This window comes from Bos javanicus, chromosome 13 (genome assembly GCF_032452875.1).
Source record: "Bos javanicus breed banteng chromosome 13, ARS-OSU_banteng_1.0, whole genome shotgun sequence".
Classification (NCBI taxonomy): Eukaryota; Metazoa; Chordata; class Mammalia; order Artiodactyla; family Bovidae; genus Bos; species Bos javanicus.
Window position 1 is genome coordinate 66,204,643 of NC_083880.1, and position 18,626 is coordinate 66,223,268.

At 43.5% G+C, this 18,626-nt stretch overlaps 1 protein-coding gene across 7 annotated transcripts in view; it reads left to right on the forward strand.

The window, feature by feature from the left end:
• The first annotated feature begins 5,225 nt into the window (after positions 1 to 5,225).
• Positions 5,226 to 18,626, forward strand: part of MANBAL (mannosidase beta like) — a 28,242-nt gene continuing 14,841 nt past the window's right edge. The window contains exons 1-3 of one of the 7 annotated variants that reach the window (XM_061437534.1): positions 5,326 to 5,689; positions 7,988 to 14,393; positions 14,655 to 14,863. In XM_061437534.1, coding sequence (XP_061293518.1) covers positions 14,714 to 14,863 — 150 coding nt within the window. In that variant the 5' untranslated portion in view covers positions 5,326 to 5,689; positions 7,988 to 14,393; positions 14,655 to 14,713. The other 6 variants (XM_061437532.1, XM_061437536.1, XM_061437538.1 and 3 more) reach the window with 6 other exon arrangements.

Here is an 18,626-nt window from a genome sequence, read left to right on the forward strand (position 1 = left end):
GTCCCCTTCATCTTTGGAGTGGGGCTCAGAGAGCAAGCACCTCAGTCGAGGCCATACTGCAAGGTCCAGGAGGCAAGAGCGCCTAGGAACGAGGTATTCAGGAAAGCAGACCATCAGGGCCATGTGGGGCTGAAGGGTGGCAGGTGCAGCGGCTCCAGCCTTAAAACCTTTGAAAACCAGAGACTCCTGTCCCAGGCTGGAGCGCCTGGGTGCCTCCACACACTCCAGCACATGAGCACTGCCTGGGTACTGCATGGCCTGAAAAACACAGGTTCAAAGGAAGACAGACAAGACCGGCTACATAACTTGCAGAATGAAGCCGTGGGGCTACTTGTTCAAGAATTAAGAATTTCAAGACAGGGACAGCAGAGCATTAACCCAGGCTGTGGGGACAGAGGTCAGCCTGGGGTGACAGAGTAGGGCCACAGTATGCTTCTGAACACCCTCTGTGTCCCAGAGGGACAAAATATGATGGGCAGCTGGACAAGCCTCCAAGTGCAGAGACCCGGCTGAGGCAGGGCCCCCGCCTGGGACTCCACATTTCTGATAGGCCTTAAATTGTTCTCTTTTGTACATTTTTTTAAAAATAAAAATCACAGAGGACGAAAAAAGAAAGAATATTGGAGTGAGTAGCCATTCCCTTCTCCAGGGGATCTTCCCAACTCAGAAACCTGGGTCTCTTGCATTGGAGGTAGATTCTTTACTGTCTGAGCCACCAGGAAAACCCCACTTTCCTTCGCCCATATCCAAATTCAGCCCATCATCTGGGACCCACATTGAGCCACCTTCCTCATGAAGCCCTCCTGGATACCTCGTTCCCTGTTGATCCTTCCCTTCATCCTAGAGCACTCAAGCCTGGAATGCCCATCTGGCTTGAACAGCTTGGTTAGGTAGCTCAGTGGTTATACACACCATCTCTGTGGGGCCTTGGGGAAGTTGCTTAACTTCTCCGGTCCTGCTTTTCTTCACCTGTAGATGAGAATAATAATATCTGCTTTACAGGGAAGCTGCTGGGAGAATATTGATATATGTAAAGCACTGGGCACCTGGTGAATACTCAATAAATAGCAGCTATAATTAATCATTTCAAACTGGTTCACCCTGTTGCGTTCATCTAGTTTGGAAATGTTTCTCAGAGCAGACACCATGCTTTTTGCAACTTTTTCTCTTTCATCGTGCAAACAGTGTGCCTCACAGAGATGTTATGGATAAGAATGAGCATGCCGCAGAGTTCTCCACCGTGCTGTGGTGCTAATGAAGCCAGGCAGGGCGCAGAGATGAGTAAGACTCAGCTGGATCCCTCCAGAAGCTTCCAGAGAGTAAGGAAGTAGCTGTGCTTGCAGCAGCCGTGCTGGGAATATTTCACATTTGGATACTGATATTAACAGGTTTCAAAGCACCTGCACATCTGTATTAGTTTGCTAGGGCTGCCATAATGTGGTACCACAAACTGGGTGGTTTCAACAAGAGATAATTATTTTCTCACAGTTGTGCCGGCTGCTGCTGCTGCTGCTAAGTCGCGTCAGTCGTGTCCGACTCCGTGCGACCCCATAGATGGCAGCCCACCAGGCTCCCCCGTCCCTGGGATTCTCCAGGGAAGAATACTGGAGAGGGTTGCCATTTCCTTCTTCAATGCATGAAAGTGAAAAGTGAAAGGGAAGTCACTCAGTCGTGTCCGACTCTTAGCAACCCCATGGACTGTAGCCTACCAGGCTCCTCCATCCATGGGATTCTCCAGGCAAGAGTACTGGAGTGGGCTGCCACTGCCTTCTCCGGCTGTGCCGGCTAGGAATCAGAAATCAAGGATGAGGGCTGTGGGGAGGAATCCCCTCCACGTCTCTCCCATGGTTTCCAGTAGTTTTCTGGCGATCTTTGTCATTCCTAGGCTTGTAAAAGCATCACCCTGGTCTCTGCTTCCATCTTCACATGGCATTCTCCCTAAGTGTGCATGGTGTCCAAATTTCTCCCTTTAATAAAGATACCAGTCATATTGGGTTAGGGTCCATCCTAATAACCTCAGTTTAATTTGATTACCTCTGCGAAGACCATGTCTCTGCATACGATCACATTCTGAAGTACTGGGGTTGGTTCTCCACCAAATCATTTTGGGGGGACACAATTCAAAACATAAGACATCTCCATCTCCTATGGCCCTCCTCATCCACACCCCACCGTGAGCCCCTCCAGGACAAACACCAAGTCTTATCTTAAAATATCTGTACATTACTTTCTCTCTCTCTCTCTTTTTTTTTTTTGGCCATGCTGTGTAGCTTGTGGGATCTTAGTTCCCCTACCAGGGATCGAACCTGGGCTCTGAAAGTGCTAAGTCCTAACCACTGGATCACCAGGGAATTCCCCTAAATATTTGTACCTTTCAGGCCTCAGCTTCTCCCCACTCTTTTACGCATCAAGCCTTTTCAACAGCCTTCCCACCTCCTACTATCCTTATGCCTCTTTTGCCTGGCAAATTCCTATCCATCCTTTGTTTCTTAGTTTAAATATTACCTCCACAGAGAGACCTTTCCTGATCACCCTTTCTTGATTGCATTTCCCATGTTATTTACTCTCTCATGGTTTCCTCTTCTTTCTTCCTTATACATCTCATGGTTAATAATATACATTTCTTTGCAATTGATTAATGAAGGTGTCAGATAACCCCTAACCTCTAAACACAGTGAGGGTAGGGACCAACCTACTGACTATTGGCCTTCCTGATTCCATAGTGTATGATTCAGAGTAGAAACTATACATATCTGTTGAATGAATGAAGAAACACATCCTGGATCCTCCAGATCATCTCACACAGTAAGAGTGATAGTGGATGTTGAATGAATTATAATCATTTCTGTCTGTGTCCTCTAGGAGAAAATGAACTCCTTGAGGGAAAGATCGGGTCTCATTCTTGTTTTTGAATCTCTGGCATCCCCCTCCTCCTCCTTGATCTTCTCTGTACTAGTTCTGTATGCTGAAAGCAAATTACCCTGGAACTTAGACGCTTAAAATCGTTTCTATGGGTCAGGAATTGAAGAGTGATTTTGTTGTTTTTAGCTCAAGGTCTCTCAATCATATTCAAGATTTTAGCCAGGGATATAGTCATCTGAAGGCTCGGCTGGGGCTGGAGGATCCACTCCCAAGATGACTCACACATATAGCTGGCAAGTTGGAGGTGGTTGTTGGCAAGAGACTCAGTTATCATTCATGCAAGCCTCTCCCCAGGGCTGCTTGAGTATCCTCATAATATGGATCCCTCATGAATGATGAAAAGAGCGCAAAGAGGAAGAACAATATCTTTTATGTCTTAATCTTGGAACTCATACTCCATGATTTCCATTATATCCTATTAACTATCTGTTAGCCCTATTTGGTGTGAGAAGGGGCTATACATGGGCATGGATCCTATGATTCAAGAATCATTCAGGTCCAAAGTGGAGGCTGATTACCATGTCCAACTAGAGTTCCCTTCCCCCTTCATTATTTGCCCAACCCACACTCAGTCAGGAACTGTACTGCCATCCAAACACTTGTCACATTATATGATAGTGGGTTCAAATTGTAAGCTTTGTGAGGGCAGAGACTCCATCTGTCTAGTTCAACAACCAGCACAAGCCATAGAGTAGGTACTTGGTGAATGTTTTGAATTTTAATAATTTGCTTCTGTCTGAATTATAAAACTGTGCTTGTCTCCTTTCTGCATTGCAGGCTCCTAGCTCAGGGCCTCACATGGAATTAAGGCATCTATACAGTGTAAATCAACTACAATGAAGTATCACCTCACAATGGTCAGAAGGACCATCATTAAAAAGTCTACAAATAACAAATGCTAGAGAGGATGTGGCAAAAAGGGAACCCTCCTATACTGTTGGTGGGAACGTAAATTTGCTGCAGTCACTATGGAGAAAAGTATGGAAATTCCTTAAAAAAACTAGAGTTATCAAATGATCTAGCAATCCCACTCCTGGGCATATGTCCAAGAAAACTCTAATTCAAAAGGATACATGCACCCCAGTGTTCACAGCAGCACTACTCACAGTAGCCAAAACATGGAAACCACCTGAATGTCCATCAATTGATGAATGGATAAAGAAGATGTGGTATGTATATACAATGGAATATTACTCAGTCATAAAAACATTGCCATTTGCAGCAATATGGATAAGATTGTTATACTAAGTGAAGTAAATCAGAGAAAGCCAAATACCATGTGTGCTGTGCTCAGTTGTGTCTGACTCTCTGTGACCCCATGGACTGTGGCCCACCAGGCTCCTCTGTCCATGGGGATTCTTCAGGCAAGTATACTAGAGTGGGTTGCCATGCCCTCCTCCAGGGGAATCTTCCCAACCCAGGAATTGAACCCAGGTCTCCAGCATTGCAGGCAGATTCTTTACCATCTGAGCCACCAGGGGAGCCCAAATACCATGCGATATCACCTCCATGTGGAATCTTTTAAAAAATGATACAAATGAACTTATTTATAAAACAGAAATAGACTCAGACATAGAAATCAAACTTATGGTTACCAAACAGGATGAGGGGAAGGGATAAATTAGGCGTCTGGGATTAACAGATACACTATGTGTAAAATGGGCTTGTTTCTCTAGAGGTTCAGTGGTAAAGAATCCACCTGACAAAGCAGGAGATGCAGAAAATGCAGGCTCGATCCCTGGGTTGAGAGGATCCCCTGGAGAAGGAAAGGGCAATCCACTCCAGTATTCTTGCCTGGAAAATCCCATGGACAGAGAAGCCTGGCAGGCTACAGTCCATGGGGTCGCAAAAGAATCAGATGTGGCTCAGCGACTCAACAACAACAACAACAAACATAAAATAGATAAACAATAAGGGCCTACTGTATAGCACAGGGAACTATATTCAATATCTTATAACCACCTATAATGGAAAAGAATAAAAAATATATATATATATATATATAGCTGAATCACTTTTCTGTACACCTAAAACTTACACACCACTACAAACACACCTAAAACTTACAAACTAGTCTGTAAATCAAACTTAAAAAAAAAAAAATGAAGGCGTCTATAAACGTGTATAAATGTTTGCTGAAATGGGCTGTGATACAGAGCCTTAGAGAATCGAGGGAGCCTGGCTTTCACTTCTGTAGGCCTCTCTCCAGCTCCAAACCACAGGGTTGGGACAAAAGGCTAACAAAGCCCAGCAGCCTGGATCCGCCAACTCTAGCAACGCGGAGGGGCGGAACCGAGCCAGCTGGTTGCTTAGGGGCGTCACTTCCGGGCCTCAAGGTCGCAAGAAACCACTTCCGGGGGGCGCGGCGCGGCGGCGCGGGAGGTGAGTACCGAAGCTCCCGCGGTCGGTTCGGGCTTCGGGGCGGGGCGTCATCGCCGAGGCTGTGGTACAGGAGCGGGGATTAGGCTCCGGCGCCGCTGCCCCTGTCCCGGAGGCGCTGCTCTGCTGGCCCGGGGACCGCTCCGTGTTTGGCGCAAATAACTTCCTGGGTCGCTTGTTCGGAAGTTACTTGCGGAGGGGAGTTTGACTCCCAGGGTGGTGGAGGGCCTTGCTCGTGTCCAGCGCCTTAGCTCTGAGCTGGGACCAGACCCGGTGCTCCTCACAGTTGTGACCTGGCCTTTCTTCCCAAGGGCGGAGCATTCGGAGGAGCCAGAGCTCCGGAGTCAGTCTTGCCGGGGTTCGGATCCTTAGTGTACCGTATTACTCGGTAACTGTGGGCGAGCTCTGGTTGCTTCTCTGGTTCTCAGTTTTATCCTCTGTAAAATGGGTGTATAGAGTTGATTGGAGGGTTAAATGAGATGGTGAATGCAAAAGGCCTAATAAATGTACAATGCGTGTTTGCTGATTTTTTTTTTTTTTTTTTTTTTTTGAGAGAAGTGAGAAATGAATCTGTGAAACCACATTTTTTCTTGTGGCAACCACATCAGAATGACATTTTACAGGACATCTGCCCGTCTTTTTCAGCCCACTGGCTGCCAGCTTTTACTGCTCTGGGAGATGGCTTATCTTTGCATAGGACAAAATTCGAACTCAGTTTTGAGCAGTTCTTGGGAATTTGTTGTAATGGGAGGGGTCTGGGTAAACAGCACAGGGTAGTTAGTAATTCCTGACACTGATTTTCTGTTACCCATTCTGTTCCAGTTGGAAGTCTCAGAGCAGAATTCTAAAATCATTTCATTAGAAGCCAAGGATACCCTACCAAGATACTTGGAATCTGGGTTTTTCTGTGTTAGACAAGACTTAGTTTCTGTTTCTAAGTCTGGACATCTATACATGTTTGAAGGGTTATTCATTTTGAAATGTTGACTTTTTTCCAATAAACTTAATTTTAGAATAATTTTAGATTTTCAAAATTACTCTGAAGATACTACAGTGAGTGGCGCATATGTCCCCCCAACAATTTTCCCTATTAACATTTTACATTAGTATAATACTTATGTCACAATTAATGAACCAGTATTGGTAACTAACTAAAGTCCATGCTTTCTTCAGATTTGCTCAGTTTTTTCTTTGCTCAGTCCTTTTCCTGTTCCAGGATCCCACATTATGTTTAGTCGTGTCTCCTTAGGTTTCTAGGACTGTGGTAGTTTCTCAGACTTTTCTTGTAGAAAAGTCTTCTTGACAGTTTTGAGTATTACTGGTCAGATATCTTATAAAATGACTCTCGTTTGGGATTTGTCTAATGTTTTTCTTATGATGACATTGGAGTTACAGGTTTGGGGGAGGAAGATCCCGGAGGTAAAGTGCCATTCTCATCACCTCACAGGGTATATACTATGCTGTGTGTACCTCACACCGTCACAGTGGGGTACGTACTGTCAGTATACGTCATCACTGTCGATGTTACCCCAGATCACCAGCTTGAAGTAGTCAAGTTCTTCCACTGTAAAGTTACTCTCCTTCTACCACTCTTCCATATTGTACTCCTGGAAGGAAGTCATTATGCACAGCCCGTCCTTAAGGAGTGTGGAGTTATACTTCACACTTTAAGACAGATTATTTACATAAATTATTTTAAATTCTCCTTGGGAAGTTTGTTTGCTTATTAAATAATATCAGTATGGCCTTGAATAATTCTTTTCATACTTTGGATTATAATCCAGGACTACTTAATTTATTTTGCTGGGCAGATTGTTCTGGCTTTGGCCATCGAAGTGGGTCTTATATCCCTTTGACATACCCTGATCAATGTGTTTTGTTTTTTTTGAACACTTTCTTACTTTCTGTTACAGGCTCATCTTATATATTTCCTGCTTCAGTCCTAGATTTAACCGTTTCTCTAAGGAGCCCCTGGTTCATTGTATTGGAGAATCGTATTAGACACCAAGGTCTGGGTGCTAGGCGTGCTTATTGCTACTGTTTGGAATTCCCGTTTCTAGGCCCTCTCAGAAAATGCGAGGCAAGAGACATGTGTGTGTAGGCTAGCCTCTCCCCCGCCCCTCTTTCTATATATATATATAGCTGTCTGTATCTGTAATAATCTAAATATGACTTTTACTGATATCCACAACGCTTATCCATCCACGTGGACCATCCAGCCTCCTCTGGCTTATCTATAACCTTCTATTCCCAACTGTAACAAACCTGGCTCCCACCATCTGCCATCCATTGACTCAGTAGTGCAATTCCAGTGTGTGTGTATAGTTTCAGAATTGTTAACTGTATACCATGCAGAAAACAACAGCCCATGTACAGTTCCTCTTGCTTTTAGTCTTCTCAATTCTGTCCATTTCCACAGTTCCTGAGGTCAGCACCTCATTCCCCCTACCCCTTCCGTGAAATTACCTCATCCATTTGTAATATATTTCGACTCAGAATGTACATTCTACATCCCATCTTGGATACCTAAATGATTTTTTTTTTTAATTTGTGTACATTAAAGTTTACTCTTTGTGCTGTAAAGTTCTGTGGGTTTTGACAAATACTTCCTATCTTATATTCACTGTTACAGTATCATACAGAATAATTTCACCTTCAGGTCTCGTTGTTAATTTCTCTCTTTTAGATTTCATCCCAGAAATCCTGTTGGCCCTCTCTTTAGAATGTATCTATAACCTGAGAATTTACCACCTCCACTGCTGCCTGCTGCTGCCAAGTCGCTTCACTCGTGTCCGACTCTGTGCGACCCCAGAGACGGCAGCCCACCGGGCTCCCCGATCCCTGGGATTCTCCAGGCAAGAACACTGAAGTGGGCTGCCGTTTCCTTCTCCAATGCATGAAAGTGAAAAGTGAAAGTGAAGTCGCTCAGTCGTATCCGACTCTTAGCGACCCCATGGACTGCAGCCTACCAGGCTCCTCCGTCCATGGGATTCTCCAGGCAAGAGTACTGGAGTGGGGTGCCATTGCCTGGTGCAGATGTGTCGTTTTGACTAATAATTGTTGTTTAGTCGCTAAGTCATGTCCAACTCTTTTGCGACTCCATGGACTGTAGCCTACCAGGCTCCTCTGTGGGATTTCCTAGCCTAGAATACTGCAGTGGATTGCCATTTCCTTCTCCAGTGGATCTTCCCTACTCAAGGACTGATCCTGGGACTCCTGCATTGCAGGTAGAGGACTCAGTTCTTTACCACTAGTATAGTAGCCTCTTAACTAGTCTCCCTGTTTCAGATTCTTGTCCCTCTGCAATCTGTTCTCAATACAGCAGCCACAGGGACCCTTTAAAAATGAGTCAGATGATGTTGTTTCTTTGCTAAGAACCTTCCAGTGGCTGCCCTTTGACCCAGAGTCCTACTGGTCTTAAACAGCTGCTCACTTTATGCTCCTCTGATCATAAAGTTCATTTCTGCCTCAGACCTTATCCCTTGTTCTCCTCCGTCTTGGGGTACCTAACAGATGTTGAAATAACTTGTTCTTTCACTTTCTTCTTTGCCTCTGCTGAAATGTTGCCTTCTCAGGGTGGCCTTTCCCTGACCACCTCATATAAAATGGCACTCCTTACCTCCCTCTCTATATTTTCTCATACTACTCACTGCCAACATTACATTATATCTTTGTGTTTGGGTGCCTCTGATTGTATAGAAACTCCATGGCTGGGACTCAGTAACTCTGTGTTCAGGTAATGAATGTCTCAGACCACTGGTGTCTGATATTCATGGATGAGCCTCAAGGGGTCTGATGACCTTATGAAATTATTTTCCATGTTTGATAATAAATGGGTCTGTGTGTGTGTGTTAGTTGCTCAGTTGTGTCCAACTCTGCAACCTCATGGACTGTAGCCCACCAGGCTCCTTTGTCCATGGGATTCTCCAGGCAAGAATACTGGAGTGGGTTGCCATTTCCTTCTCCAAAATGAGTCTGTACTTTTTATTAAATTCCAGTGGGGGTACGAGTATCCCCATGTGTTAAAAAACAAACAAACCAAACCTTTGCTCTTAAGCAAGTCTGGAGCACCACAGGGTTAGAGACATAGCAGGATGTTCAGCTTTGCCTTGATTCAGTGGGCGAGCCTACGTAGGCCCCGTGCCTCTCAGCTCCCCCTCCCCTTGTTAAATGAGGCTGCTCTTTAAAGATGGGAAACAAGCACAGGTTTGATCAGTTACCAGATATTTGTGTCAGTCCCTGGAACAAACTCAAAATGGACCCTGGGTCCCAGCTACCTCAGGAGCTTATTATAGTGGAACAATAAGAATATTAGACTGTGTGGTATTTCTCAAACAATAAGAAATGAATTTTGACCCAGAACATGCATGCTGGGATGTAGATGGATATAACTGGAAAAAAAAAAAAAAGCTTCAAGATATAATGCTCACCCTTACTAATGTGATATTGTCTATTATACTGGTTAATAAAATTAAAAAGTGTCAGCGGCAAGCCCCTTAATGGTTTCCATGGCTCACTAATGGGCCAAAACCTGCAGTTTGAGAACCATTGACCCCCAGGTAAGTTTCAGTCTTACCCACCAGGCAGTTTGAATCCTGACTTTGCTCCTTGTCAGCCAAGTAATCCCTGGGTAGGCCACATAACCTCTTTGAGCCTCGGTTTCCTCATCCTCATTAGTGATACCCCCTGTCTGTAATGGTTGTGAATTGAATGAGTTAGACTGTAAAGCACTGTGCTCATCTAGCAGATGATCTGCTGTGACAGTGGAGGGGGTCGGGGAGCAAAGCCTGTCACGGAGTCAGAGCTAAGAGCCTCTTCATTGGGAGCCAAAGGATGAGTAGCACTCTTGTGACTTCTGTAGTCAGGAAAGGAAAACCCAGAAATCCAGGCAGGCGGGCGAGGAAGTAAAGCACGGGTGCAGAGAAAACTAGACAGGAGTTCTAAAGCAGACACAGGATGTAGAGAGCATTTTATGTTTTCTAGAACGTTACCACAGCTATCCTCTGGTTATACTTGTGCTGTCCAGTCTGGGAGTCCTCTAACCACATGTGATGATTTATAAATTAATTGAAGTTAAAATGAAAAATTCAGTTCCTCAGTCCTCCTTTAAGTGCTTACTGGCCACATGTGGCTACCATATTGGAGAGCAGAAGCATAGAACATTTCAGTCATTGCAGAAAGTTCTCCTGGGCAACATTTCATTAGACTCTATAAAAGTTTTATGAAGAGAGCAGATAGGGCATGGATTTTTCTTTTAGATTATATTAATTTTTTCAATAAGATTCTCCCCTGAATTAAAACGTATGGCCCCTTCACTTTTAATAGCAACTATTTACATTTTCTTATGGCCTCTTTTGATCTTTAGCCAGTGAAATCACAATTTATACATGGTTGCAGTGATAGTGTTTATGTAATTGTTTAATTTTTTCATGTAATATAAATTTGCAAAGACTTTGCACTGGCCTGATACACAACATCTGTATTTGCTGTTTAAGCCAAGGGGCAGCATGCCATGGTGTACCGTAATGGGGTTAACATTACGGTACATCATGGCTTCTTTATTGTTGGACACTTGAGTTGCTTCCTGGTTTTCAGTATTCTGAATAGCACTGCCATGAACTCTTTTTCTTGTACCTGAAGCCTTTTTCTTCTTTTGAATTGTTTCCTTACTGTAAATTCCAGGAAGTGAGTTACTCAGTCAAAGGATATAATAATCACTTTTATGACTCTTGTTAGGTGTTGCCTAATTGCTATTTAAAAAAAACTCTAAATGCATTATAGCTTTGAATGCATTATTGTTGTTTGGCTCCTGAGAACATCAATAAGTCTCTAGATTGGTCCAAAGTGTAGCTAATTGGTAATAGAAGCAGAGTCTGTGCCCCTAGCCTGACTCTTGGCCCCATGTTTTTATTGTATTAGAAATATTCTTAACAATGTTGCTGTTAGTAACACTAATAAATCTAAATATTGATAAACCCCCTAGGCTGGTTACAGCCTTAAAGGTAAAGTTTAGGGCCAAGGGCATTTTTAAAAAGTGTGTATTTATGAGGTGTAACTGAAGAAATGAGAGACCTTCTTTATGCCTTGCTATGCACACAGCATGAGGATGCAGTGCCCTGCCTGGCTGTATGTTTCCTCTCGTGAAGCTGTTCTTGCAGCCGCCTTGGAATTCACTTCAGAGCCAGTGTCTGAGCCACTACAAACAATCTGCCGAGGGTCTGAGCGTCATACCTTGTATTTGACCAAAAATGGTATTCCTGGGCTTGAGGCTCCACCTGATTCACCACCCTGCGATCCGGATGATGTTGGGTTCTTTCCAGAAGTCAGATCTTTTCTGGGAGGATAAGATCTGCCAGCTCTGAGGGTTTGGGGGTGGGGGAGTGAACCTCAGACTTTGAAAACCATTCCCAAGGGAGACAGGAGTGGCGTGGAACAATGGCCACCTTGTCGGCACAGGCGCATGACCTTCCTAAGAGACTAGGTTAAAAGGTAGACTATGTGTATTTGCATAAACCCCCCAGTCTATTCACTTCAAAGATCATTTTTGTCATCCTTTAGTCACTCCGCGTTCATGTTGGAAAAATGTTGCAGAGCAACGAAGTGTCAGAGCCAAAGCGGAGGAAGCTTTTCGGGCAAACGCAGAGCCATCCATAGGGGTATAATGCAGGCCACGTGTTTAATTTAGTTTTCTAGTAGCTATGTTTAAAAAGTAAGAAGAAATAGGTACAGTTTTTTTGTGTGTGGTAAAGTATCCATAGCATAAAATTTATCATTTTAACCACTTCTAAGTGTACAGCGTGTGTAACCATCACCACTATTTCCAGAACGTTTTCATAATGCCAGGCTGCAACTCTGTACCCGTTAAACAGTAACCATTACTCCATCCCCCCTCCTCAGGTCCCTGTAACCTTATAGTCTAGTTTCTGTCTCTATGAGTTTGCCTTTCCTAGGTACCTAGCAAGTGGAATCATACAATATTGTCCTTTTGCGTCTGCCTTATTTCACTTAACTGTGTTTTCATGATTCATTTATGTAGTAGCATGTGTCAGAATTTTATTCATCTCAACAGCCGAGTAAACATACGTGTGGGTGTTTATATATAATATACCACATTTCGTTTATCAGCTCATGTGTTGATTGATACTTGGTTTTTTCTGTCTTCTCACTATTGTGTATAGTGTAGCTGTGAACATTGGTGTACAAGTATCTGAGTCCATGCTTGCAATTCTATTGGGTATATATACTTAGGAGTGGAATTGCTAGATCATATGATAATTTTAGGTTTAAGTTTTTTAGAACCTGCCAAACTGTTTGCCAGTTTGTCTTTCACTCTCTTGATAATGCCCTTTGATGCACAAAAATCTTCAATTCTGATGAAGTCAGTTTATTTTTTCTTTTGTTGCCTGTGGTTTGGCATCTAAGAGGTCATTGCCAAATCCAATGTCATAAAGATTCCTCCTGTGTTTTCTTCAATAAGTTTAATAGTTTTAGCTCTTAAGTTTAGTTCTTTGAAACATTTTGAGTTAACTTCCATTCATTCTTCTGCATGTGGATATCTAGTTTTCCCAGTACTATTTGTTAACAAAACTATCCTTCCCCATTGGATGGTCTTGGCACCTTTGTTCAGAGATCAGTTGACTGTATATGTGAGGATTTACTTCTGTGCTCTTTATTCTGTTCCATTGCCCTAGATTCTTATGCCAGTATCATACTCTTTTGATTATTGTAGCTTTATAATACATTTTGAAATCAGAAAGTGAATCCTCCAACTTTGTTCTTTTTTTAAGATAGATGAAATTGATAATTTATTTAGCCCAGTGTATCTTTTCAACATGCCATCAATATGGATTCAATATAAAACATTGCTAGTGAGATATTTTTCATTCTTAGGATCATCCTCGCTTATAAATTGTGTGTGTATCTAACTTAACAGCCATCTCAGTTTGGACTAGCTGTGTTTCAACTCTCAATAGCCACGTGGTATCATGACCATGATATCAGACAGCTTAGATTTAGCAGAAAGTTTCCTTGTGGCATAGATCCCTGAAAATACAAAGGGCTGTGGAGTCAGATGGGTCTGGTTCCCAAAACTTTTCCCCTTACTTGAGAAAATTGGGGTGGGCCAGAGGAAGCCACTCATGGGTGCTGTGGTAGAGGGGGAGCAGTTCAGTCCAGGACAGGAGGAGGGCAGTGCTAAAAGCATGCTCAGGAGGTGATATGAGCTCAGCCTTAGAGGCAGAGTGGGGACTTGGCAAGCGGTCAGAGTGGGAGAGGGCATTCTTGGCAGAGTATGCAGTTTGGGTAAAGGCCTAGGATTTGAAAGAGCTCAGTGCTCTTGGAGAATTACAGGCAGGTCTTTCAGCTTGACCAGGGTGTTAGGAGTTGGGGGCTCTGGTGAAAGGAGGGTCTGGAGAGGTGGATTGAGACTGGACCTGCCACCGCTGACCACCACTGCCCCTGTCGTCTGTGTCCCCAGCATCTCTTATTTGGATTACTGATAGTAGCCTCCTCACGGGTCTCCTCATGTCCATTCTTGCCCTACTTAAAATGTAAGTCAGATCATGTCACTTTTCTGCTCAAAACCCTTCTGTGGCGACTTCATAAAATCAGAGTGTCAGGGTGCTTCCAGGTCAGTCCCTCTCGTCTCTATCTTACCTCCTCCTTCTCCCTCCTGCACTCGTCTCTGGCCATTTTGGACTCATATCCCTGACCACAGGCCTCTACACTTGCTTTTCTCTCTGCTTGGGCTACACTTCCCAGAGATGCTGCCCTGCCTCACTCTCACGCTTCCCGTCTCCGCCACTTCGTTCCTGTCTTGTCTTCAGAGAGGCCTTTCCTGTCACTCTATACAAAATAAAATGATGCTTCTGAAGCTTTTTTTCAAACAGTGACCACTAGCTGGCATGTTCCATCTGGATGAGTTCTTTGTCTTCCTCTGTCCTTCTGTCCTTAGAAGTTGGCCTCGAGAGAAGAGAAGACTGTTTTGCTTAGCCTTCAGTGCTTGGTGTTCAATAAGTATTTGTTAAATGAATGACTGGATGTATAAGTGAACAAGTAAAGAAAACCTGAAACAGAGCAGACCTTCAGCAAATGTATGTTGATTTGAGATTTTTGTTGAAGTGTTTACATTTATTTATTTTCTGTAACTTCATATTTGGAAAAGATTTAAAACATAGAAGAAAATTGAAAGAATGATTCGGTGGCTCTGCGCATATCCTCCATTTAGATTCAAGAGCTGTTAACATTTCACCACAGTTGCTTTACATATTCTTGCATGTATGTGGGCGTGTTTGTGTAAGTGGAACCGTTTAAACATCAGTTGTGGAAACGTGACATTAATTCTTTGAATTTAGAAGTTGGCTCTGGAGAGCGGTGAGTTGGAGGGGACCTCAGGCAGCAGGCAGCTGGGGCCATGGCTTCCGACCTGGACTTCTCCCCTCCCGAGGTGCCTGAGCCCACGTTCCTGGAGAACCTGCTGCGGTATGGACTCTTCCTGGGGGCCATCTTCCAGCTCATCTGCGTGCTGGCCATCATCATTCCTGTTCCCAAGTCCCACGAGGCGGTGAGTCCTTCTCTGTGAGCCTCAGCTCCTCAGGCTGGGTTCTGGGTCCTGAAAATTACAGACTTCACAGCCGTGAAGATTAGCCGGGATTATGCGGGGCTTGATTGATTTAAAGTGTCTCCAAATTCCCACCTGGTGGCACTGGGCCATGTGGTTCATACCTTGTTTGTTTGCATGTGTGAGAAACAGATTTTTATTTAGTACCTACTTACCATGTGTCAGACTCCGCTGAAAGATGTGGTGTCTGCCCTCAAGGAACTTCTAGTCTTTGGGAGAAGGGCAGATATGAAACAAATATACACATTTCCCTGTACAGGGTACTGAGAAGGTGTGTAACAGGGGGAGGACCTGAACTTACACTTCTCTCCCAGGGAGAAGGAACTGCATGTGTAGGGACCCAAGGAATGAAGGAATGGGCTCACCCCTGAATGCAGGTGACTGTGGCCAGAGCACAGAGGGGACGTGATGAGAGGTACAGCCAGAAGAGTGGGGGTGGGGGCCCAGGGCTTTTAAAGAAGAGTGATGTAATCAGATTGACTTTCTTGTTATTTCGGCTTTTATTCATTAGGTCTGTATTTCTGTAGCTCTACAGCCTCCTTCCTCCACCCTACCTTCACTTTTCTCGTGACACTGATTTGTTGGAGGAGGTAGGTCATCGTCTACCACATCCAGGATTTGGCTGATTGCTTCTGTGTGGTGTCATCTGACATGTTCAACTTGTTCCTCGTATTTTCTGTCAATGAGAAGTGCAGTCTAGAGGCTTGATTCAATTCAGGTCCAGTTATTTAGTGAGACCACCTCATAGCTAGTGCTGTGGGTGTCTTGTTCTTTGAAATCAACAGGCAGTTAGTGTCTGTCTGTCATATAGAGATTCTAAGATATCCGTGGGTTCAGGTGGTCATAGCTGATCCCTCTGTTACAAAATCTTCATCCCTCTTTCACCTAAATGGTTTTAGCATCCATTGATCATTGCTTAGAGCCATTTTTCCTTCTGCATTTTATTACCTGGAATTCTTCAGTGAAGAAGATGTTTTTGTCACACCTATATGATTAGTCTGAAATGCTGTTCATAGTAAAAGGCAGGATAAATGCTTGATTCTTTCCCTCTATTAGTTTTCAGAGTTGTGAGTTTGGACTCCAGCAACCTCCAATCTTGACCAATAAAGCTTTGATTTTCAATGGGAACCCCATCCAGTTGTGTGAAAGACTGTCTACCAAGGGAACCCATTAGAGACTCATTGCCTAGGGTTTTACTGGGGACCACATAAGATCACATAAGCACCCTCTGCCTAACACAAACCAAAATTCCAGACTTCCAGCAGGAAGGCAGGTTTTCAACATAAACCATGTTGTTTCCACAGACAGGTTAGGCATAGTGAGCCATTCTTATCAGTTCTGGGAATTGTGGGAACCACCCGAAATCCAGTTTCCCAAATGTCAGCCAAGGGCCAGCTTTGCAAGCTGGGTTTTCTAAGGACAGCAGTTTACTTTTTTTTTTAATGTAAACTTTGTTCAGCACACCTGAAACATACTTATTATAGCTTTCAAATAACTATGTTATTTTTCTCTATTAACAGTAAGATTTAGAATGAAATTCATGATTTCTTTATGTTTCTTTCTGGGCCCCAAAATGTGTCCCAGTTTGGGATGTATATATATTCAGAGTACTGTGTTTAGAAGCCTTTTCTTCACATTGGTATACTCCCACCATGACATAACACTGATTTGCTTCATTTTGTTTTTCACTTTTAGAGGTTTTTCCTTTTGATTTAGTTTAAAATTATGTAAACTTTTATATTACAAATTTTGCCAAAGTCAAAACTGTGTAACAGGATGCAGTTACAGAAATCTCCTTGAATCTGTATATCTTGCACCCTTTCCCCTTCCTCCCCGGTAGGCACCCATTTTTATTTGATTTATCCCCCTTTTGTTTCTTTTTTCTGAAGGTGTATGCAAATGTAATGTGTGTGTGATATTTATTTATTCATTTATTTTCTCCCTTTGATGTACAAACGATACTAAACACAGTTTTACATGTTTCCTTATTTAACAGGATATTCTGGAGATTATATATCTGGGGAAGGAGCATGCTGGGTTCAGTTTTTAACAAAGGCCTTTAAAATGTCCAGGTGATTATATCAAGTAGGCAGTTGTATCTACTGGTCTGTATGAGGAGGAGGGTCTGTCTTTGCAACCCCATGGACCGTAGCCTGCACCAAGCTCCTCCATCCATGGGATTTTCTAGGCAAGAGTACTGGAGTGGGTTGCCGTTTCCTTCTCCAGGGAATCTTCCCGACCCAGGGATTGAACCCAGGTCTCCCACACTGTAGACAGACTCTTTACCGTCTGAAGTCCCTTCACTTCACTTCACTTCAAGATATAATTACAGAGAAGGCAATGGCACCCCACTCCAGTACTCTTGCCTGGAAAATCCCATGGATGGAGGAGCCTGGTAGGCTGCGGTCAATGGGGTTGCTAGAAGTCGGACAGGACTGAGCAGCTTCACTTTCACTTTTCACTTTCATGCGTTGGTAAAGGAAGTGGCAAACCCACTCCAGTGTTCTTGCCTGGAGAATCCCAGGGACGGGGGAGCCTGGTGGGCTGCCGTCTATGGGGTCACACACAGTCGGACACGACTGAAGCGACTTAGCAGCAAGATATAATTAAAGCCATGAGAGAGGATGAGGTCTCTTAGGAGGGAATGTGGAGCAGAGGCAAGAGCTAGATGGGCCTCTGGGTGAACAGCTTGTTTCTCCCCTCTGGACAGCTACTCCAAAACAGCAGGAGAGAGAAGGGCTGAGCCTGCCCAGTTAAGAGATAAAAGACCACATATTTCTCATTCTCAAAGTCAAGGAGACTTTCTCAACTACACATGCCCAGAAAGGCTCCTTGGAGGTAACGAGAGGAGATGTCAGCTTGTAGTAAGTGATGTCAGCTTACCCATAGGCCCCTTCGCTAGAATCCATCTTGGCCAAGAGATGCGTGGGCTCACATGGAAGGGCCCTGAAATATAATGATGCCAAGTACAGACTCAGAACCAGGCAAAGTAAGGTTATTGGCTGAAGGAAAACCTGGAAGAAATGCCCCATAAAAGTGATTATAATAAAACCACCATGAAGGTGAAATTCTCTGAGCTCACCTGTGTGTCTGTCCATACTTACTCTTTTTCCTCCTAATAAACACTACTTGTTTCACTTTCAGTTTTCTAGCACCATTTATTGAAGACATTGTCTTTTCACCTATATATTCTTGTCTCTTTCGTTGTAAATTAATTGACCATAAGAGCATGGGTTTATTTCTGAGCTCCGTTCTGTTCCATTGATCTATGTGCCATTACAATACTGATTTGATTACTGTAGCTTTATATAGTCTGAAGTCAGAGTGCATAATTCCTCCAGCTCTGTTCTTCTTTCTCAAGGTTGTTTTGGCTATTTGGGGTCTTATGTGTTGCCATACAAGTTTTAAAATTATTTGCTCTAGTTCTGTGAAAAATGCCCTTGGTATTTTGACAGGATTTCATTGATTCTGTAGATTGCCTTGGGTAGTATGGTCATTTTAACAATATTGATTCTTCCAATCCAAGAGCATGGGATTTCTTCCCATCAGTTTGTGTCATCCTCCATCTCTTTTGTCAGTGTCTTATAGTTTTCCAAGTACAGGTCTTTTACCTCCTTAGGTATTAATAGGTTTATTCTTAGGTACTGTATTCTTTTTGACATGATGGTAAATGAGATTGTTTCCTTAATTGCTCTTTCTGATAGTT